The following is a 23,128-nucleotide window of genomic DNA, read 5'->3' on the forward strand; positions in this document are numbered from 1 at the left end:
CACCCACGAGCCCGTTACTCCTGTCTGATGAGCCTCCGCTTTCTTTCCTCAGTCATGCGGCGGAACGCCTTCGGCATGGACATTTGCTGCCGGAAGGGCTCCCGCAGTCCCCTGCAGGAACTCTACAACCCGAGCCAGGTAAGCCCCCGTCCGGTTCTTTGCGCTTGGAAACTACGGTGTTGGCTTTCTTTGCCTCCCTTCTTCTGTGTGGGTGGAGCATCCCTAATATAAATCTCAACTCCAACATGCTCCCAGAATCCGTGACTGTTTGAGCGCTGACATGACCCCACAACTGGAACATTCCATGGCTGCTCCCGAGTGACAGGCTGCGGTCAAAACATAGACGTGCTGAAGCTACTGGCCAGAGTTACCCTTCAGGTGTCCATTGATGGATTTGAGAAATGTGAATGAATTTGGTGATTGGAGTTGGGTCCCATCCCCGAGGCATCTCTTCATGGGTCTGCAAATGTTCCAGAATCTTAAACAAGTAAATAAATCCAAAGCACTTCTGGTCCCAAGCCCTTTGGATAAGGGGGATGCAACCTGTATAACATCTCTGAAATTCTAGCAAGAGATGTTTAGAATCAGAGAAATGCCTGGGTTTCATGTTGGACCGAGTGTTCAGACCCAAGTCCTATGTGTGCAGTCCCATGTCCCAGCCATGGGACTCTGACCTTGCAGGGCCAGCTGGGCTGTGCCACCTACCTACCCCCACCCGCACCGAAGGCTCTTGTCTGGGTGAAGTCACCACCCAGCACCCCCATCCAGTTATGAGAGCCCAGCGACATGCCACGTCACTGCAGTAGTTTGGTAAAACTCCCTGTGTGCGGGGACTTTTGGCTAAGTGACTGTCACTGTCAGTCTGACTCATTAGTTTAACAAGGCAGCAAGCGTGACCTCTGTGCTCTTGGTTATGAAAAGAGCTCCTCTTTAAGCAAAAAAAAAAAAAAAAGCAAGCTCCCACCAAGGAGAAGCACCCTCCATGGAACCAAGGTAGGAGGCCTGGTTGCCATGGCAATGGCCTCAGTGTGTGTGGGTCTTGATGTGGAGACCCCAGGGCTGGTCCTTCTGTAGCAGCGTTGATTAGCACTTGCAGCTGAGTGCTGGTGAGTGACCCAACCAACGGCGACAGCTTCGAGTGACCTGCAGGTGCTGCTAAGAAAAGTGGGGTTGGGGAGGGTACTGGCCTGCTCTGGCTGTGGCCTCTGGGCTTTATTTTGCATCAGATTCTTAATGTCGCTTTTCTGAAGACCAAGGCGCTTGGTGGAGCAGGGTAATGCTTTGACCTCAAAGCCTGAGCTTGCTGCAACCTGCGCTTCTGAAGGGGCAGTTGCCACAGGGTCTCCAGCGTCTGAGCATCCCAGTGGCCTGATCAGATGGACTCACCCGACTCTGGAACTGGCGGTGTGGCGAGGCCAGAGCCCGCTGATTGCAAACTCAGTGTCGCCCGAGGCTGCCTTTCCTGGGTTCTGTGGCATGTGGCATCTGGGTTTCCTGTGCAGCCCAAACAGTCTGACCGTGGTGGGTGAAGTCTCCCAGCCCGTGTACTGCCCCGGCACGAAGCAGAACCAGGCTGTGGCCGTGGCTGGGATGGCTGGGAAACCATGTTGAAAACCACGCAGGCTCCTCAGTTGCCAGCCCTTCCCATCTGCTCGTTGGCGTCCCCTGTTCCTGACTTACTTTCTCTTTCAACACGAAGCTACTGGGGGGCTGCTGCTCTCCCCCGATGCCATTCTGTGAGCAACCCAGGGCATCGTGGGAGAGCGAGTTCTGATGTACCCACCCCTCCAGAGAGAAAGTCCGTGGACTACGTCGCTCTCTTCACCGTTTTGTCCCCAGCACCCAGTGCAGGAGCTGGCCCACTGAGTGAAAGGAGAGCCCAGGTTCAAGTTTCTGTGTTGCCTTGACCTGTGTGCAGCCTGGGCTACGCTGATCAGTCCTCTGTTGGCCTTAGTCTGGCCAACTAGAAGTCCCCTGGGTGTGCTGGGAGCTGATGTGTTGGGTAGATAAGTAGGAGTTGTCATATGTATGGTTCAGCTTCGGGTGCCTTGACCTCCGAGGCCTCGGTTCAGAGCCTGGTGTCATTGTTTCCAGCTGTGTGGCCCCAGGCATGTCACTTAACCCCTCTGAGACTGGCATCGCTCGTGACACTGCCCTGTGAGCAGTACCTCCCTGCTGCACGAGCTAATGTGCCCCGTTCTGTTCGTTCCTTCGTTCACTCGTTCCTTCCTTCAGTTCGTGTGCTGGGCTGAGTGCCTACTGCATGCAGCTCAGTGCTGCCCCTGGGTCCCAGAAGGGGATGAGGGATGGGTTTAGCCTTCCTGGGGAGGCAGGCCTGTCAGCTCACGGTTCCACAGGGCAGGGTCCATTTGTAACTCCCTGCTGGGTGGAGGTCACCTCTCCCTCTGGTGGTGTGGATATTGTCTTAGTGAGAGGCTCATTTAGCAATAGCCTTGGACTTGGAGAAAGGGGGGGAAGCTAGGGCTGGAGAGGCCGCTCTGGAAGTCGTCCCGGAGGACATGTGTGGGGGGGTGAGTCACCACCGTCCTCCAAGGACGCCTCCGACACGTTGTCTGGCCTGCTAGCCAGCAACCAGGGCAGCGTCCCCACAGGCAGATCAGCCCGCTTCCCGGGGTGCTGTCTCGGGATGTCTTTTCTTAGGCTGGTTTCCTTTACACGCTGCAATTATGTTCCGTTCCCACGCGAGTGCAGTAAGTGGCACTTTTCCGAGAAGGCGTCCTGGGGAGCTGGGCCGCGCTGGGCTGGGGCACAGGGAGTGGGTGCTGCTGTTGACATGGGTTGGCTCCTGCTTGGGGTCCATTGCGGCGTCTCGTGTGTCCATCTGGCTGTGTCGCTGAGACCGGAGCGATGTTGTCACCGAGGCAGGTGGCGCAAACCCTAATCTCTAGAAACCCAACGGCCCCTGGAGGTGCTGTTTTCCGTTTTCTATACTGACTGGCTATCTGAGTGTGATACATGGTTGGGAGAACAGGAACTGTTTGTTTCAGATGATGCCAAACCCACATTATGGCAAGAAAGCACCATTCTCGTTCCTGTGTGTTGTCCTGTGGGCCAGATACTGTCCAGATGTTCACAAGCATCTCATGGAATCCTTGTAGTAAGCCCCGAGCTAGGTATTACATCCCCACTTCACAGATGGGAGAACTGAGGCCAGTCACTCTACAACTTATCCAAGTGCACATACCTAAAAGAAACAGTCAAGATTCGGCTCCGGGACAAAGTTCAAATCCAAGTTTCTTTACCTCCGTGCTGTACTCTGTGTTACCGGCAAAGTTCACTTGGCAAGAATAACCCCATTCCTGCTCCAAAAACAATAATAAAACCCAGATTTTCACTGGACAAAAGCTTAAGGCTCTCTGGGGAAAACTGGCTACAATGCGATTTTAGTGTCCGAGTTTCCTTATTTTAGTGCCCTGCAAACCCTTTACCATTAAAACAACAATTGGCTTCAAAAAAAGAAAAAAAAATGTGTGTGGTTGATATTCTTAGAAAAACTGCACTCTGATGTCTTATAATTTTCCTGATGTTATGCTGTCTCCCTGGCCCCAAAATAAAACGTAATTGCCCATCACGTCAGCTGGCGTCAAGTCACAGAAAGTTCAGGAGTTGCCAACTGCATATCTGTGGGCCGCCCCGGCTCAGTTCAGATGCACGGGGCAGAGCTACGCCGGCAGCCATTAATAGGGCATAATTGCCCCTGAATGCCAGCGCGGGCGAGACAGCTTGTCCTTTTGCCTCGCCCGCCTCCTGGTCCTCTCGTAGGTTCCCCGAAATCTTCCTAGCATTGCTCGTGTGGCTCAGCCCTGCCCTGCCTGCTTCTTTCTTTAGCATTTGCACTTGCTCTGTGATTACCGTCGAAGGGCAGGGGCGCACAGGCCAGGGCTGACCGGGAATTTGGAAGTGCTGAGCCTAGGCGGTTTGCACAGGGTGCCACCGATCCAGGTGCCCAGGGCTCTCTGAGGACTAGTAGTCTTCAGGGATCTGTTGTATTCTAGGTGAACTGAGCGGGGAAAGTAAATAAAGCCAATGTCGGGGCTGGGGGGCTTCTGGGCTCCTGGTAGCAGCAAGATCTCTGAGGCCACTCTGACGTCTCTGTCGTCTGATGGTCCCTTGTTGTTCTGATCCTCAGTGCGCTGCATTAAATTTATTTCTCCATCAGGTGGGCTCCAGGAGCAAGGAGAGAGAGGTGGGAAAGGGGCAGGAAAGAAAGAGGGAGGGACAGAGAAAGGAAGGAAGAGAAAATATTGTTCATTAAATGTATAACGCGCGTCTCTGCCTCCTCTCAGCACTTCCCAAATCTATCATGGACTCCGCAGCAACCCTAAGAGGAAGGTTTCTGATAAACCCATTTTTCAGATGAGTTAACTGAGGCTCAGGGGTGTTGAGCAGTTGGCTGAGGTCGCACAGCTCCTAAATGGTAGAGTCGGCCTTTCCAACCTGGCCAAACAGTAGGAGCCAAGCACCTTATCGTTCCCAGGGAGAAAAATGCTTCCTGCAGATTGTCTTTCCCAGTGGCTCCGGCTGAAGCCTGGTGTGGGCTAAGGACCAGTTGTAAAATTCAAAGGCAAGGCCAAGGCTCAAGGGACGATGTGGAAAGCACAGTAGAAATCCAGTAACCAATTGCGGCTTTGTGTTTTGCTTACCGAACCTGATAGAGTATGCACGGATTTCTTTTCTTTCTTTCTTTCTTTTTTTTTTTTTTTTGCATCAAACTGAACTTACTTTTTAACTCCATTTTCCATGAACTCTTTGAAGCACTCTTGTGTGTGGCTCAGGCCTTTATTTCCTGGCTGGTGCCAGCCTAAGCAGGAACCACCCCAAAACTCCTCTGGGTGAAATCCGGAAGTTGTGGTCATTGAGTCAGTCGAATATTTGAGCCTGATAAAGGTTTGTAGTAGTCCGGGGGGACAGAAGCTTCTTCTAGGTGCAATCTAAATAACTTTTCCTGCAAAGCTTCCAAAAAGTTTGTTTGTTCTACAGACATTTACAAAATAAACAGGGCAAAAAGGTGTGGGGGAAGCACCTAGCAGCTTTTTTTTTTTTTAAGATTTATTCATTTAATTGAAAGGCAAAATTATAGAGCGGCAGAGGCAGTGAGAGAGAGGTCTTTCATCTGCTGGTTCACTCCCCAAATGGCTGTAATGGCCAGAGCTGGGCTGATCCGAAGCCAGGAGCCAGGAACTTCAGGGTCTCCCATGCGGGTGCAGGGACTTGGGCCATCTTCTACTGCTTTCCCAGGCTGTAGCAGAGAGCTGGATCGGAAGTGGAGCATCTGGGACTAGAACCGGCACCCATATGGGATGCCGGCACTGCAGGCAGCAGCTTTACCTCCTACGCCACAGTGCCGGCCCCACACTTCGAAGCTCTGTGCCAAGTTGTGGGAGAATCAGGAGTGAGTCATTAACCCTTTGAGAAGAGATGCATTTGCTTCAGGGCTTAGCAGACACAGACGACTTCACCTGACGGAACAGCACTGCAGAAGGGAGGAACAGCAGGAGCGTGGCCCTGCTCACAGGAGGTCGTGTGCCACATAGGAGCCAGCCCTGGGTGCGGCTCAGCTGCTGGGCTGTCACCCCCTGGTGACAGGGGGACAGGGCTCTCTGCCTTTCCCGTGGCTGCTGGGGACAAGCCCTGCTTCATGGTCATGGCCACCGGGGAGGGCAAGGAAGAGCAGGCTTCCTACCCTCCCCGCACCAGGCAATTCATCCCTTCATTACCAACCACCTGGTCGATGACAAGGCCACCTCATTATCTTGCTTTGACCCAACAGCTGTGTACCAGCCACGGAGGGCTTGGTGGATTTAGTTTTAGACCGACTCCTTACACAAAGATATTCCTCACTGTCCACCTGGCTGACCAGCAGCTGGCTGGCCAGGATGAAACATTGCATGAACCTGATCTCCCACACGGCACTTAGGCGAATGCTTCATTATTAATCGCAAATTACAATAGACTGGCAAGGCCTGTTGCAAAAACCACGGGCAGTGGGCTGCCTCTTTCGGCATGGGGAGTGGCTCCATTATTCTCAACCCAGTGAAGTTACCTGGATCGGATTCGCAGTCAAGCCTGGGAGGACAGATAGGGCCACTCAAAGCCTATGCGACTTGACTCAGGGAAGGGGATTGGCGGTAATCCCAGCCGCTCTGTGTGACCGAGGATGGCTCTGTACGTTCCCTAAGCCTCGGGTTTATTACCTATAAAATGACAACATGATACTGCTTGTGCAGGTTTTTGCGAGATTCGACGTCATGTGTATGTAGAATGCACTGAAGACAACGCCAAGTTCAGAGCTGGTGTTAATTAGCAGCTGTCGGCTGTCTGGACGGAGTTAGGGAACCTATGACTTTTCTCAGGGCACCTGGGCCTTGCAGGGCCCCTACACGGCAGGCTCAGACAATCTGCAGACGTGCACGTGGAAATTTGTTGAATAATAATAAGACAGAGGATTTCCACTTGCCCGGAAGCTACTGGCCACTCGGCACCAGGGCTTCCGACCAGTTCTGATGGATGGCGTTGAGTCTGGCAGACTGTGCGTTGATTGGAGAAGGCCACCACCAGTGCCTTTGAGAGTGTGTGTGTGTGTGTGTGTGTGTGTGAGTAATGGTGCATGTGTGTGTCCCAGCAATGGGCTGAGACAGCCTGTATGTTTCCAGCATCTTCTGCGGTTGTGTCTGGTATACACCCGATACCCAGGTGAGTGCCTCGGTCCTGGTTCTTACGTAAGCCCTGCCTGGTGACACCACCCATCTCTCCCCCGGCCTTCATTTAACTCCCGCTTGCTTTGTGGGCAGTTGCACGAGCCCAGTGTGATCCCATGCCCTGAAATGTGGCTGCTGAGCGCCCTGCCCTGCCGGGGTGCTTCTGTGCCTCTGTGTGTGTAGCGTCCGACGCGTTTCAGCTGCAGAAGGGCATCCGAGTGACAAAATGACCTCGGCAGTTTCCAAATGGCAACACAGCTGCACAAGCTGCTGTTTTCCCCCGAAGTTAGTTCCTGAATTACCCTCAATTACAAGCGGTCTCGGCATAATTTGATTTTTCTGTAAATTACACAACTTCGAGCAGCTCCTCAGCTGAGTGGATTGGAACCTCGTCAGAGGGCTGGGGCTGAGACAGAGCCCTGGTTTGGTCCCAGTCCATGTGGGAAAGACACTGACGGGAGTCCCTGGTGGCTGAGTCTGTGGGGCTGGTGGACGGCAGGGTTTCTGTGCCGGCTCCACGCTGGCCATTGTGAGCTCCCGGGCGAGTGGCAGCGACATTGCCTGTGCTGGAGACCTTGTCTGTAAAACGTGAATAAAATATCAGCAGTTCCACCATTAAGGATGAAATTGGAAAATATGGTAAGCGGCTCCATCAATGCTGATTTGAAAGGCAGAGTTTCAGGAAGAGAGAGGGAGAGAGAGAGGGAGAGGGAGAGGGAGGGGTCTTCCATCCTCTGGTTCACTCCCCAAATGGCCACAGTGGCCGGAGCTCTGTCTGAAGCCAAGAGCCAGGAGCTTCATCTCCCAGGAACCAGGTCTCCTACGTGGGTGGCAGGGGCCCAAGGACTTGGACCACCAGGAAGTGATGGGCTTTGAATGAGTGGAATGAGTAAACCTCCTGTCCCCCTCAAGAGACCAGTGTGTGGAGGGAGCCAGGGCTTTGGTCCCCAGGGATGCAGAGGCAGCCAAGTTCAGAAGGAAGAAGTACACTGACCAAGCAAAAGCACCGAGTTCCCCCTGCCCCCGACTCCCGGCAGCCCCTCGCTTGTCACACAACTACTGCATACGTTTGCTGAGGCTGCCGGGGCCAAGTCCCGCGGGGCCGCAGCTGAGCAGTGGAAGTCATCGTCTCACTAATGGCGCCTGGCAGCCCGAGGTCGGGGTGCCCGCACGGCCCTGCCTTGGGAGGCCAGGGGAAGACTCTGGTGCTTGCTTTTGTCCTTGACGTGCCTGGGCACGGGGCCATCAGCCCGACCCTGCCTTCATCCTCATGCGGCCTGCTCTGTGCCCTAGCTTCCCCTTTCCCTGGGGACAGTGGTCATGCTGGAATTGGGGTGCACATCTTAGGGACACCTGCAGTGACCCCCTAAGGCAAAATCATTCGGCCCAGCCTTGCCAAGGCAACCGCAGGTGGGACTCGAAATGCCATGACTCTCAGGCCGGCTGATTTCTAGGTGCATCGTTGTGTATGGCCCATGAATGATGCTGGAAACATCCAAGTGGCCCTTGACAGAAAAAAAGGTGCCCCACCCTCGATTTAAGGTGACATGCACTGTGCCAGGCTGGCCTGTGAACGGATGTGCTTTGAGGGGAAACACAGTTCCACCCATAACCCCTGCTGTGTGCACAGCACCCCGTTAGATGCTGGGGCTCCCAAGGCAAAGGAGTCTCTCTGGTTAAACAGAGGAAGGATGACAAAGATGACACATGATGGAAGAATGTGGCAAAAGCGGGCCTTTGCACGCTGTCGATGGCCCAGCCGTTAGGGACACTCTATGGAGTTTCCTTGAAGAATTGAAAATAGAGCAACCATTTGATGCAGCAAAGCCCCCTCTGGGTAGAGGTGAGGGTAGCCAACGGGAACGAGAGCCATGTTGCAGAAAAGAGGTGGCCGTGTTGTCACTGCAGCCAGGCCAGGGGATCGGCGTCAGGGTCCAGCCACAGACAAATGGATAAGGAAAATGAGAGGTGGTGCTAGATGCTGTGCCTGTGTAGCATCAAATATCACCCTGCCATAAGCAGGGGGACATCCTGCCCTCTGTGACACCGTTAGGCTAAGCGGGGTAAGTCAGAGGCAGAGTCATCTGTGCGTGCTCTCACTTGTGGAATTCGAAAGAAAGTCAGGAGAGAGGCGATTACCAGGGGGGAGGGGGAGGAGGGGCGCCGCGGGCCACAGGGTACGGTTTCAGCTCGGAGATGAATGGCTGCTTTCTGCCCAGCTAACGTATAGCTGGTCGCTACCGTGGTACAGACGTACTGGGTACTCGAAGATTGCTAACAAGGTAGAGTAAATCTTCTCCCCTCCACCACGCCAGCGGTCACCGTGGGAAAGCAGTGGCAAGAGGGATCTGTGTATTAGCTTGATGATGGCTTCCGCCCCAAAATGTATACATACATCAAAACACCGTGCCACACACCGTAAACACGCATCGTGTGTGTCCGTGAGAACTCGGTCACCCTGGCAAGAAGAAAAGCTGAAACGTCGTGGCCTTCTGTTCGTTCCTATTCTGATAGCACAGCTGGGGCGTAAAACTTGACTGTTGTAAAATAGCACCTTACGAGAGTTCAGCAGGCCGTGTTGGAAGAATGTGGAGGCGGACCGTTAACCCAGACTGGGCACACGGGTGTGTGTGTGTGTGCATGCGTGTTCGAGGAGAGCCTTGTCACCCTGACTCAGCGAAGACACAGACAAGGAGGCACCCAGAGGAACCAGTGAGAAACTGGCGGGGGAGGCAGCAGTGAGTGCTGGGCGCTGAGGCTCTGTGTGTGCCTCCCGGGAGTGGTGAGCGTCCCTATCCATGCGAGCAACACGCGTGAGATCCTAGGTCTTCTGTGGCTCCTGCCTTCTAGACCAGCCAGTAGCGCCTGCCCATCTTCTGCTGTTCATTGTCCACCTGAGCATCAGGGAGACCCAGGCTGGGCTGGCCGCAGCCTTGGCGGGCGCTGGGCAGCCCTGGAAGGGGGGGTGGCCATGCAGCGTGCCACCGGGGTCGCACCTAGGCAGACTCCAGGTCCCTGCTTCCTTCTCTTCGTCTCAACCCAGGGACCTCATGCCACTACATAGCCAGTGGGCTGTTCTGGCGGGCATTCCAAGTACTGGCGAAAGCTGGCTGGCCGGACATTCTGTCTCCAGCCCATTCCTTACAGGATACACACGGCTGTAACAGACTCCCTGCCAGTGCGGAGCTTGGCTCGGGAGAACTCGGTGAGCTCGGTGATTGCCTGAGTCCTGGCCCCCTGTCCCATCTCCTTGTTTGAAGATAAAGAGGATTATCTGAGGACCACACAGGCTGGAAGTGGTCCAGAGCGCTGGCCCTGGAACCAGGCATGCGGGCTGGAATCCCAGGGCCACCACCTGCCAGCTGTGTGACCTGGGCGAGCATCTTAGCTCCTGTCTCCTCACTTGCACAATGAAGATAATGGCACCTACCTCGGTGCTCGTGAGGATACAGAGAATCAGGTGCATGAAGAGCTTAGGACAGAGCCTGGCCCAGGGGGAGGCTGTCTCACTGTTGCTACTGTTACTCAGAGTACAAAGCGAATGAACAAGTGGAGACTGAGATCCTTTGGGGGACAGAGCGCCATCCAGCCTGATGCCCTTGCACCTGTTAAAGAGAGGCCTTATCTTTCAGAGTAGGGCTCCCAGCTCGCATTCGAATGAAAGAAAGGCAATTCGCAGAATGCCGAGGAGGAGACGCAATGGGCTTCTCTTGGTTAAGTCCTGGTCCCACGGCCTCCTGGAGACCACCAGCTGGAGCTGGGAAAGGGTTAACTCACCCTCCAGCACCACCCCCTGTAGCAGGAAGGGTAAAGGCTGCAATAGAATCATGCCGGTCAGCTGTGGTTTTTGCACATGGAACTTTCTGCTTTCCACTGTCAAGAGCACCCTGAAAGTCCGTGAACTAGACCCAGCTGCTAATCCATGCAGACAAATCCCACCACTTCCTGACCCTGCAGTTGTCATTCGCTGAGCACCTGCACCCCGTGGATGGTGCCACTGGAGCAGGGGAGCTGCCTGCCGGACTGGCACTTGGGAAGAAGGCGCTGGAAGGGCTGTGTCAGTGATGCGTTCCCCTGAGGGTGTCTGGCCTGCCACACGCGGGTCTCTCTCCTCTCACTTTGGGCTCCCGGCCTCCGTTCTAAGTGAGCCGGTGTCTGGGAAGAAAAGTGTGACCGCTCTGAGGAACTGGCAGCTGCTGGGAGGTTCAGAAGCAGGTGATGTCCAATTAAGCACGGTCATGGCGGGGGGGGGGGGGGGTACCAGGAAGTGGGCTGATGTATTGCTGCCTTCAGAATGGAGATCCCGAGTGCTCACTACAATAACGTGCACCTTCTCATCGTTTTCCCCATGAGGAACATCGAGCCGAACTGAAATTCCCTGTTTATTTATTTAGCCATATTACCCATAGGTGAGTGTCTTTGTCATGAGCAAGTGTCACGGCGATATTGTTTTGCTGACTGATTTGTTCACTATTTGTCTCGGCAGAGACCAGGGTGTGACATCATGATTTTCTTTTTCCTGGAAGAAAAATGATATTTATAGTGGAATTCAGGCCTAGATCATCTTCAAATAAAAGCCAAGAGCCAGGAGAATGCGACTCAATTGCGGTTGATAATTGAGTCTCCTTCCTGGGATATTGCGGTGTAACTCAATCAGAAGGGAAGCGGTGATAAGTATCTTGTTAAGATAAGGCCTTGGCAAAAACAGCCCGTGGCCAATTGCTGCTATTTGTTAACCGATTAGCATGCAGGGCGCAGTCTTTCTTGAGCCTAAGAAGTCAGCTTGTCTTTATCAGTCCCCTTGTTGGATTTAACTTGCTCAATGCCATGGGCCAAATCCCGTGCAAATCTTGGAAGACAGCCTGGTTTCCAAGCAGAATGGGATCCTGGGGAGTGCCAAGGCCCACAGTGGCCAGCACCCTCTCGGAGGCCCAGGGACAGGTCCGTCTGGGGAATAACAGCCAAGCCAGCCTCACAGGCGAACGCGGGTGGTGCAGCTGTTGGACCCGGCTGGAGGAACGGGCTGCAAACATCCCTTCTCCCTCTCGGGGGCGCCCTTGCCCCAGCCCCTGCCCCTGCCCTTGCCCCTGCCCCAGGGTCACTCAGAACTCCAGGCCTGAGTTCTGGGCCTCCCAAGCTGCAGTGGGCTTCCCAAAGCCACGCCTGTGACCTGATCCCTGGAGCTTGGATGTGTTACCCTTGGGGCCAGCCTGCCGCAGGGATGAATGTACGAGCTGGAAGAGGGGAAATTAACCTGCAGTAAAGGGGATAAGAAAGAGGTAGTTGGATCAGAGCCAAAGAGACCTGAGGGTGGAAGCAAGACTTGGAGGGATGTAAGGAAGGCGCCCTGAGCCAAGAGAGGCCAGTGGCCACTAGGTGCCGGGAAAGGCCCAGCGTGGTTCCATGAGGGCCTCTGGAAGGAATACGGCCCTGTGGGCGCCATGGCTCCAGGACTGTAAGAGAGGACACACGTGTGTTGTCTCCGGCCTCTGGGTTGGTGGTGATTAGTTAGAGCTGCAGTAGGACCTGACTACAGACACGCAGCCCATCTTATCTAAGAGACGGGCGTATCTGCCGAGTTCGCTGCTTGCTGGGGTCCTGACACCGGGCCCCCCCCCCGTCCCAGAAGGCCGCTGATGTATGACAGCAGTGCAGGTGGCCACTCGCTCACCCTGGGCCCACAGCTCCGGGAGTGAGCCGGCGCCCTTAGATCTGCAACATTGCTGACAGCCACGCTGGCTGCCTGAAATTTACGTGAGCTCACAGTTTGTAGATGGGTTCCTGTGGGCGGGAGGTGGGACGAAACACCTTTGCATTCAGTGGGTACATTAAAAAAAAAAAAAAGGCTGAGTAAATATTTGGAGTTCCTGGTGCCCCACTTGTCACGATTTTCTCATGATTATACAGTGTACTGCAAGTTCCTCCAGGCAGGCCAGCTCCACTAAAACTCACAGCTCGGTGAGGGTCTGCAGGGTTGCTGTGGTCCCCTTGTTTCACAGATGCAAAGAGAAGGAAGCGCAAAGATTAGATGACCCCCAAAGGCAAGCTCTCCATGAACCACAGGTGAGGCCAGAGAGGCACAGAGCAGGCAGCTCTGCCGGTCACTGGCTGGGTGACCCTGGGAAAGTTCCTTACCCTCTCTGTGCCTCTGTTTCCTCGCCTGTCCACGTGAAGGGTGAGCACAGAGCCTGCCACGTGGATCTGTCGTAAGGACTTAATGAGGAGTAGCAGCACAAGGCCTGCCCGCTGCTGGGCACACAGCAGGAGCCACAACCATCGCCAAGGGTTACAGGACTCCTAGTGCAGTGTCTAGTCCATGGCTGCGCACACGGAGGGGCAGAGCACCCCCAAAGCCACTCACCCTGCTGGAACATTCTACAGGGCTGCGCCAGGTGTAGTGCAGTCATCTCCAGACGGGAGCCAGCGCCGGCTCTCTATAAAGTGGGTCTCTTGGTTTCTCATCCAACTGCTCAGCTCTGCTCTTGCGGAATGCAAGCAGCCAAGGACAGCAGGTCAGCGAACGGGGGTGGCTGGGTGTTGTCCACAGGTGGTCGCTTCTGCAGACAGTGCGGGGCCGGAAGTCCTGAGTTCAAGTCCCAGCGCACCTGGTGCTCTTGGGCAAATCATGAGGGCTCCTGGGAGTCAGGTCCTTTGCCTTTTCAAGTGGAACAACAATGCCTCCCCTCAAGGGGACGTGAGCCCCCGAGAGCTAGGTGCGGACTGCTGTGCGTCATCGGGGTGTAAGTGTTCCGTGGCTGATGCACCATTGTGGGCCAGGCCACCCGGCGTAGATAAAGCTGGCACGCCTGTGTGTGTAGGCCAAGCTACGGGGCACTGACTGGCCCGCTCCGCTGGCTGCGTTTATATTACGAGATCAGGAAAGGGTGATTGCGTTTCAGTTACCTTCGTGTTATCTGGGGACATGAGAAACGCGCCAGCCTCCCCTAAGCTTCCCCCACTGCCACGGGATATTCCCAGGCGGCAGTGCCCCAGGTTTAGTCCACGCTGATCTCCACTCTGAGAGTGGCCAAGCCGCAGCGTGACTGTGATGAATGGGACCCCAGACAAACACAGCGCCCGTTCTCGGCGTCCCCGGGCCACAGCAGTGAAACCTGGAGCCTTCATCCAGGGAAGACGGGTGGGGAATGAGTTGCCGAGCTGCGCGTCACAGCAGGGCTGGTGGGTGGCAGCGTGGAGCAGAGCAATCATGCATCTCATTAAGTTGCGATCCGCTCAGGCCCCGGACACCAGGGGAATGGTCAGAGCAATTACACGCAGCCCTCAGTCTGGCAGTTTCAAAAGGGGTCAGCACATGATTGGCAGAAGAAGAAAGAGAAGAGAGGTGGTTTGAAACAGTAGGTGTTGGATGGTCGGTGCGGGATGGGAGACTAGGCTGGGGGGGGACACACGCCCTGAATCTGTAGACTGAGTGGGTATGGTCGCACAGTCCATGCAGATGGTGCACTTGGTACCCTTACTAGGCCTTCTTGGGATCAAGGTGGTTTGCTCTGTGAGAAGTGGTTAAGTGTGGTACTTGGCATGTGTTTGTTGAACGAAGGGATGAAAGAGCAATGCTTGCCAGGTGGATGAAGTTAGGATTACCAGTCATACCCATCTCGTGTGGCTCATTGAGAATCGAGTAGAATAAGATGCTTGAAACGGTTCACACCGAGCCTGACGCTGGCGCTCACTGGTGACTAAGATCACTGATGCATCTCCCTGGGAGCGTGGACTCGGACTGCCAATGCCACGTGAGATACCACACACCAGGTGGCTTCAACAACAGGTGCTGATGTACTCCCGGTTCTGGAGGCTGTGAGTCCAAGACCAGGGTCCCAGCAGGGTTGGCTGCTGCTGAGGCCTCGTCTCCTGGCCTGTGGGTAGCCATCATTTTGCTGTGTCTTCTCTTGGCCTCTCCAGGGTGCAGGTGCACTCCTGGTGTCTCGTCCACCCCTTCTAAGGACATCGATCTTACCAGGTTAGGACCCCACTCATATGACCCCCTTTATCCTTAATCCTTAATTACCCTCCTTAAAAGCCCCCTCTCCAAATACACATTAGAGAGTAGGGCTTCAACAGGTGAATTTGGGGGGTCACACCTCAGTCCCTGTCACTATGTAAAGAATCCACTTCGCTTTTGTAGTGATTAGACCTGACCCTTTTCTAGGGCTGAGAGACATGTCCTGGCGTCCTGGAAAACAAGAGACTTCCAGCAACATGCTTCCTTCCATGTGTCAGCGTCCGATTCTGTGCTCCTTTTTTTTTTTTTTTTTTTTTTTGAGAAACAGAGGTATTGCCAGTTCACTCCCCAAATGCCCACAACAGTCTGGACTGGGTCAAGCTGAAGCCAGGAGGTGGACACTCTCCATCCGGGTCTCCCAGGTGGGTGGCAGGAGCCCAGTCACTTGATCCATCACAGCTGCCTCCCAGAGTCTGCATTAGCAGGGAGCTGGAGCAGGGGCGGAAGTGGGACTCCAACCCAGACACTCCGACTCGGGACACGAGTGTCCTAACCGGCATCCTAACTGCGGGGCCAGATGCCCGCCCCCGACTCTGCTCTGTGAGGACCCAGAGGCCATCCTTGTTCTCTTCCCTGTTAGACAGCCAGGCAGCCCGTGAGTGCTTTCTCCTGAGTAGAAGCAGAAACCGGGACCATCTGCCGGGGGGCTGCACAGGGCCCCTGCTCTGGGAGTTGGACCCCAGCATGTGAACCTGCGTCTCTGTGTCCGAATGAGAGCTGCTCAGTCCCATTTGTCTTCCTGTCTGCCTCCTCCTCTCCACCTCTGCCTGGAAGACAGTGAAATCTCATTCACCGAACCCGGTCCTTGAGACTATGTAACAGCTCCTCCAGGTTCACCGTGAAGGAGGACTCTGGGAGGCCCCGTCTTTGAGACTATGTAACAGCTCCTCCAGGTTCACCATGAAGGAGGACTCTGGGGCCCAGCCAGGAGAGGGCTCCTTGTTAGGAACACGGAGGTTGGCTGAGCTGGGAGGTGGCTGGGGGTGACCCTGTCCCCTCCCCGTGATCTCCTCCGAGCTCCCACAGTGGAGCTGCCTCACCGCCCTCAGGTCTCCAGCCTGATACACCAGGCTTGTTGGTTTGTCAGACACTTGGCTTCTCTGTAAGCCATGGATTCATTTAGCTCTGTGGACTCCAAGTATTAAAAGTACATTTAAAAAAAAAATTTCAGGTTTCCTGCTAATTATGACTGGCCTTCCCCCAAGTTAGTTTGAGCTATTTTGGTGAGGTTTTATGGTGATTTAATAAGAAAAGCTTTTTTAAAACCTCATAAAACCTTCTGTACAATTCATTCTAACCAACACTCCCTCTTACAATTATGTCACTAACAACTTCTTTTTAAAAGACCAGAACTTTTGTCTATTCATGTGAACCTTAAAAGCACCATTCACCGAATCCCGGAGCAAGGAGAACTGTAATGCTTTATAGGATTGGGGCAGTGCAAATGAAATAATGTGTGTTAAGGACTTCTGTATGTTCGGGAAGCACATACAATGCTTTATGCTTTTCTTAATTGCCATCTTGGTTTGGGTGGCCCCAGAGGGTGATCTAAATATATCTGTGGATGCAAAGGCAAGTCCTTCCTTGGAGAGTCCTGGGGGAATGACCTGTTTTTTCCCCATGTGATTTGTTGTTTAATAGACTTTTATTTATTACAAAAATTTCATTTTTTTTTTAATTAAAAGGGCAGGGAAACACAGAGACAAAGAAAGATCCCATATCCACTGGTTCACTGCTCATATGGCTGCTACAGCTAGGGCTGGGCCAGTCAGGGGGTAGAAACTCCATCTGACTGTCCCGTGGGGGTGGCTGGAACCCAAGTGCTTGAGCCATCTTCTACCAACTCCCAAGGTGCTCGTGAGCAGGATACTGGAATTTGGAGATGGGACTCAAATGTGGGCGCTCCAGTATGGGACACGGGCATCCCATGTAGCATCTTAACTGCTACATCAAGCACCCGGCCCAACTTTAACTTTTGAGAGTGGTTTTAGATTTCTGGCAAAATGGAGCAGAAAGTACAGAGATTTCCCATCATTCCCCTGCTCCACACATGTGCAGACTCCCTTGTCATCAGCATCCCTCACCAGAGTGGCCCCTTTGTTAGAGCTGACGAGTCTACATCAGCCCATCCTAGGCACCTGGACTCCATGGTCTGTACTGGGTTTGCTCTCAGTGCTGTGGAGCCTGTGGGACATACATCCACCAAGACGATAGCATCACATGCAGAGTGGTTTCCCTGCCCCAAGGACCCCCATGCTCCACCTCTTCCTCCCTCATTGCCCCTCTAACCCATGGTGACTGCTGATCTGTTGAGTTGTGCCTTTCCCAGGAGGTCATAGAGTTGGAATCATCCACTGTGTAGCCTTCTATGTCAGCTGCTCTTACTGCGTGATGTGCATTGCTGTTCTCTCCACGTCTTTTCATGGCTTGGTAGCCTATTTCTTCCTGGAGCTTAGTGACATTTGTTGTCTGCGTGGGCCACAGTTTCCACAGCCACTCATCTACTGCTGGACATCTTGGTTGCGTCCAAGTTCAGGCCACTCTGAATCGAGCTGCTGTTGGCATTGGCGTGCAGGTTTCTGTGTGGACACAGTTTTTAGCCCCTTTGGGGAAGTACCAAGGAGTGTGATTGCTGCTGGGCCACATGTATGTTGATTTTTTTAAATAAAGAAGATGCCGCATGGACTGGAATGCGCTCACCAGCCGATCTGCGTGTCCTCTCTCTGGAGTCAGACCTATTGGGACATAAACTGCAGTCGGGAGGTTATGATGCCGAGCACCAGTGAGATGGAGAACATAAGTGCTCCCTAGCCTTGGAACGTGAAGGGTTGTCCTTGGCCACAGCCAAGGCCAACAAGAATGGGGCTGTCCAAGTATTTAGAGGGCAGGCGATGCTGCTTCTCTCTCTTTCTGGGTTTTTAATGCATCATTAATTCCAGGCAGGGCTGCAGAAGACCAGAGCTGATGCCCAAAGTGCCTTCCCCACGTAAATAAAGTTCAGTGCTTGGGACGATGGTGACGATGGCACTAGCAGTCAGTGGTGGCGTTCCTGGTGGTGATGGCAGTGGCAGCAGCAGTACTGGTGGTGATCATTGTTAGTATTTCCTGGACACAGAATTCTGTGCCGGGCACTATTCCAGTGCCAAGCACACAACCCAGTCATCACCCTGTAAGGGAGGAACTCCATTGGATGGCTGATGACACCAAGGGTCAGAGAGAGCAGTCACACAGCTGTGACATGACAGCACAAGAGGTATCCTCCAGCCTTCTCATGCCCTTCCCTGCTGCCCGGCACAGGGCTCTGGGTCTCCACCTGCTGGGGCTCTTAGAGCCATGGGCACTCGAGTGAGGTAGCTCAGAGCCCCAGCATTCCTGAAGCCAGGAGACAGTGGTCATCCTGCTTCCTGTTCTTCCTGTGTTTCCTTTAGGGGATTTAGCTGGGGCTCAATGCATGCTGTTGGGTGGGCCCGCTGACCAGACATGCCCACGCTGTCTCTTTAAAGGTTTGGTTTCTTTTACATTCCAGAAAAGAAAAAGGGCAAAAGACTTCTATTTTCAGCTGTCAGGCACAACATGAGCCTATCAAGTCTTGTTGAAGTTGGACGCTTTTCCAGTTTCCTTCTCAGGAAGCAGGAATCTTGACTTCGGGCCACGGATGCTCAGTGAAATGTGTTTCCGTTGTCCAGGGTAATGTGACGTTGAATTCTGATGCAAGAGGCTCTACTGCAGCGGGCAGCATCGTTCCATTAGGGCTGGACCCTGCCCCACCCCAGCCTCTTCTTGGGCCCCTGTTTCTGTTCCAGCCCCGTGGGTCTTGGTCTTGCTTCTCTGCTGTACTTGTGTTATCCGGCCCCTGGGCCTTTGCACGTGCTGTTCTTCCTGCCTCAACTCAGCTTGGCTGATGCTCAGCCTCAGGCTAGGATCCTCAGGGCCTGTTGCATGTTCTTCTAAAGCCCTTATTTCTTTTTTTTTTTTCTTTAATATTTATTTATTTATTTGAAAGTCAGAGTTACAGAAAGAGAGAGAGAAAGAGAGGGAGAAAGAGAGGGCCCCTAGAGGGCTACAACTGCTGGGCCTGGGCAGGCTGAAGCCAGGAGCCAGAAGCTTCCTCCAGGTCTCCCCCATGGGCCATCATCTGCCACTTTTCCCAGGCCATTATCAGGGAGCTGGATGGGGAATGGAGCAGCCAGGACTTAAACCGTTGCTGTGTGGGACACCAGCATTGCAGGTGGCAGCTTTACCCACTATACTGCGGCACTGGGCCCTGGCCCTGTATCATCTTTGTGGTCCTTAGCTTGTCACAGGGATTGTATGACTCCTGGCCATTTGTTCAGTGCAGTCGTCCCCATTAGATGTTAAGGTCCATGCGAGCAGCCTCTCTGCCTGCCTCGTGACTAACGCAGTGCCTAAAACAATGGGGAGCCGCATGGATGGATAAAGAGGGCTGAGGATCGAAGCATCACAGGTTCCTAGGAGCTGAATCTTCAACCAGTTTCCTCCATCTTCTTTGTTTTTTATTTGTTTATTTATTTGAAAGTCAGAGTTACACAGAGAGAGGAAGAGAGGCAGAGAAAGAGAGAGGATTTTCCATCCGCTGGTTCACTCTCCAGTTGGCCGCAATGGCAAGAGCTTCGTCAATCTGAAGCCAGAAGCCAGGAGCTTCCTCCAGGTCTCCCGCGTGGGTGCAGGGCCCAAGGAATTGGGCCATCTTCCACTGCTTTCCCAGGCCATAACAGGGAGCTGGATCAGAAGTGGAGCAAGGCCAGTGCCACGGCTCACTAGGCTAATCCTCTGCCTTGCGGCACCGGCACCCCGGGTTCTAGTCTCGGTCGGGGCGCCAGATTCTGTCCCGGTTGCCCCTCTTCCAGGCCAGCTCTCTGCTGTGGCCAGGGAGTGCAGTGGAGGATGGCCCAAGTACTTGGGCCCTGCACCCCATGGGAGACCAGGAGAAGTACCTGGCTCCTGCCATCGGATCAGCGCGGTGCGCCGGCCGCGGCAGCCATTGGAGGGTTAACCAACAGCAAAGGAAGACCTTTCTCTCTGTCTCTCTCTCTCACTGTCCACTCTGCCTGTCAAAAAAAAAAAAAAAAAAAAGTCTATAAAAAAAAAAAAAAAAGAAGTGGAGCAGCCAGGACTGGAACCGGTGTCCATATGGGATGCCAGCACTGCAGGTGGCGGCTTTACCTGTTATGCCACAGCGCTGGCCCTGCCCCCATCTTCTTAATGGTTAAGGGGCAGGCAGTGATTAAGCAGCTGCTTGGGACTCCCACATCCCGTATCAGAGTGCCTGGTTCAAGTCCCAGCTACTCCACTTCCTATCGAACTTCCTGCTAATGCACACCAGCAGGTGATGGCTGAAATATTTGGGTCCCTGCCATCCACATGGGAGACCTGGATTGAGTTCTGGGCTCCTGGCTTCAGCCTGGCCTAGCCCCGGTCATTAGCAGGTATCTGGGGAGTGAACCAGCGGGTGGAAAATCCGTGTCTGTTTTGCTCTACCTTTCAAATCAAATGAGGATGAGTGAATAAGTAAATCTTCTAAAAGCAAATCGCACAGGGATAAAGAGCTCTATCTTGCTGTGTGTGCACTGCTTTTGCTATGTAACAAATTATGCAGACTTAGCCGTCTCCAACAATGCACTTCTTTTATCCCCCAATTCCCTGAGCAGGAGTCTGGGAGTGGCTTAGGGGCTCCTGTGCTCAGGGTCTCACCAGGCTGCAATCCTGGAGCTAGGAGCACATTCCTTCTACCTTGCAGAGCTCACAGCAACTCCATCTTCCAGGCGCTGTGAGGTGCTCGTTACTTGAGTGGCTCAGGTCTGGCCGACACACCTGCCTTCTGGTGGACACACAGTCAGCTGAGAATCTTGGGTGTGTGTGTGAAGTCCCTTTGTCCTCGCCATGGATCACAGTGTCCTTGCAGACATGACATCCCCTCGTGTTCCCAGGGGCGGGAGTCACAGGGACCGTGGGAGAATTCAGCCATGCACACTAGCGGTGTGAACTGGGGGAAGTTGCTTCACCTCTCTGTGCCCCTAATACCTCATCTTCAGGCTAGGAGTCAGAGTCGTACCCACAGCATAGGGTTTGTAATGAAGATTAAATGAACTGGCTTATAGAAAGTGCTTTAAACAATTCCTGGCATGTGAGGAGCACTCCATAAAGCTTAGCCATGTAAACCATCCAGATGATAACCCCCAGCCAGGCCGGGGGGACTGAGACTTAGAAATCTAGCCCCAAAACTGGCTGGAAAATGCAGTCTGAGAACCTGGCTGATGCAGAGAGCAGAGACCGGAAAGTGTCGGCGGGCTTCAGAAATGGGCCCTTTGGAAAGGAAACCAACAGCTTCCCCTCCACTGGGTGAGAAGCAGGACAGCACACGGAAAGCCTTGTCCCCCTGTGGACGCAAATTACATTTCAGCAGGTGCACCTGCTCCTGTTTCAGTCCCTCATTAAAACATCTCCAGGCAAAGAACGACGTTCTTGTCTCCACGGCCTCGAATCAGGAATCTGAGTCGGGGTTCGCATCCCATCTGGGAAGCAATGAGCAGCACTGGCTATTGGGGCATCTGGTGTCACCAGTTATGCCCCCTGGTTTACGTCTGACTGAGGACAGGCTCTCTCCCTGACCCCCAGCATGAGATCACCCCACAATAACGCGAACCAGTCTGCTCCGTGCGTCTGGAAGGAGCCCCGTGTGGGTGGGAATTCGCCGCGTGGTGCACGCGTCAGGCTGGGGAATGGTGAGAATTGATCACTCAGGGACGCTGCTCAGCACGCGTGGGAAGCTGGGCACGGGGCTCACCCGTGAATGGCAGCTGGCAGGGAGACAGACGTGACGTGGTGCCTGTCTCACAAGGCACTTGCTTCATTGACATTCTGTTCAGCAAGTCATTCATTCTTTCTTGGATCGCGTAGTTTGCATCTGATCATTCAACTCAAGTGCTTTTATTGACAGCAGTAGCGGACTGTCTTGGCACCCGGCCCAGACCCCTTCATGTCCCTTCTGGGGCTCTGGGCTCCCACCCCCCACCACCTACATGCTCTGCTTCTAATGGGTGCACCTGCCACTTGCTTCTGAGGCTGCCCATTGGGCTGCTGGTATTGCCACCTCCCAAGCTCAGAGGTGGAGAGAGCTTTGGAACTCGCCACTCCCTTGGAGGTCCTCAGCACTGCCCCCTTGCCTCCTGTCAGGGCAAATTCAGAGGAGGGAAGCCGCGCTCCCTGTGGGATCCGGTTTCAGACTGGCATGTGAAACCTGCAGTCCCACCCTTGCTGGGCATCCTCACCTGCCCGTCTCTCCCAGGACTGGCTGCAACACTTGCAGGGACCCTTGTTTAAAAGGATAAAGCATTTGTACACAGGGATGAGAGCGCACTAAACCCTGCTCAAAAACCTGCTGCTGGCGGGGCCAGGGGCAGCTACGTGGGTCACACACACACAGCTCCGGAGCTGGCCCCGCCTGCTACCCGGCTTTCATGGGAGCTCTCCTTCCCAAGTCCCTGGCATGTGAATTCCTGCCTTGCACGCTGCTCTGATGAGCCTGACTTGAGACAGCTGCCGAGGCGCAGCGCCAAGGGGACGCATCCTAGAGTGAATAAAGCACCAGTGTTGCGTCTTCAGCAAGACAGACGGATGAAAGCGTGGATCGTCACATCCCACAGCAGACCCTGGAGCAGAGCGGCTCCCCCAGCGGCGCCCACGGTGTGCAGGGCGCGAGGGCAATGCTGCCGGGCAAGTGTGGGCTCCTGGGTTGTGAGCCAGGGTTCCCTCTCCTGTCCCCTAGTGATGGACGGGTGGCATTGGGGTTGATGGGGTAGGAGAAGGCATGAGAGAGCGACGGCCCGCCTGAGCAGAGCCGTGGAGCAAAGCAGGGACTTTGCTTGGCAGGTGCCTGCTGTGTGCCCAGTGCAGAAGGTTGGACTGTGAAGTGACCCAGTCCGTGCTCCCACCTGGTTCACAAAGACACTTCCAGCCAGCTCAGGTAGGATTGTGTGCATGAGAAGTGCTGAGCTGAAGAGGGTCCAGCAAGTGCCAGGTCAAAGAGAAGGAACCCAGGGGCCAGCACCGGCATCCCATAGGCGCACTGGTTCAAGTTCTGGCTGCTCTGCTTCCAATCCACTTCCCTGCTGACATGCATTGGAAAGCAGTGGAAGATAGCCCAGGAAGGATGCCCCTGCCACTGACATGGGAGACCCGGATGAAGTTCCTGGCTCCTGGACTTGGCCTGGCCCAGCCTTGGAGATGGCGGTCATTTGGAGAGTGAACCAATGGTTGGAAGATTCATTCTCTCTCATTCTCATTCTCATTCCCGCCCCACCCCCCACCCCGGCCTGTCAGATAATGAAATGAGAACAGCATCTGATCTTTCAAGAATTTGCCACTGGGT

At 54.1% G+C, this 23,128-nt stretch overlaps 1 protein-coding gene across 4 annotated transcripts in view; it reads left to right on the forward strand.

The window, feature by feature from the left end:
• The window catches only part of CHST11 (carbohydrate sulfotransferase 11), a 284,153-nt gene that overhangs the window by 164,660 nt on the left and 96,365 nt on the right, over window positions 1-23,128 (forward strand). For all 4 annotated transcript variants that reach the window (XM_089308905.1, XM_008257003.5, XM_070052794.2 and 1 more), the window contains exon 2: window positions 53-138. In XM_089308905.1, coding sequence (XP_089165031.1) covers window positions 53-138 — 86 coding nt within the window. The remainder of the gene's footprint in view (window positions 1-52; window positions 139-23,128) is intronic.

This window comes from Oryctolagus cuniculus, chromosome 11 (assembly GCF_051225735.1).
Source record: "Oryctolagus cuniculus isolate XC-2025 breed Fujian yellow rabbit chromosome 11, ASM5122573v1, whole genome shotgun sequence".
NCBI lineage: Eukaryota > Metazoa > Chordata > Mammalia > Lagomorpha > Leporidae > Oryctolagus > Oryctolagus cuniculus.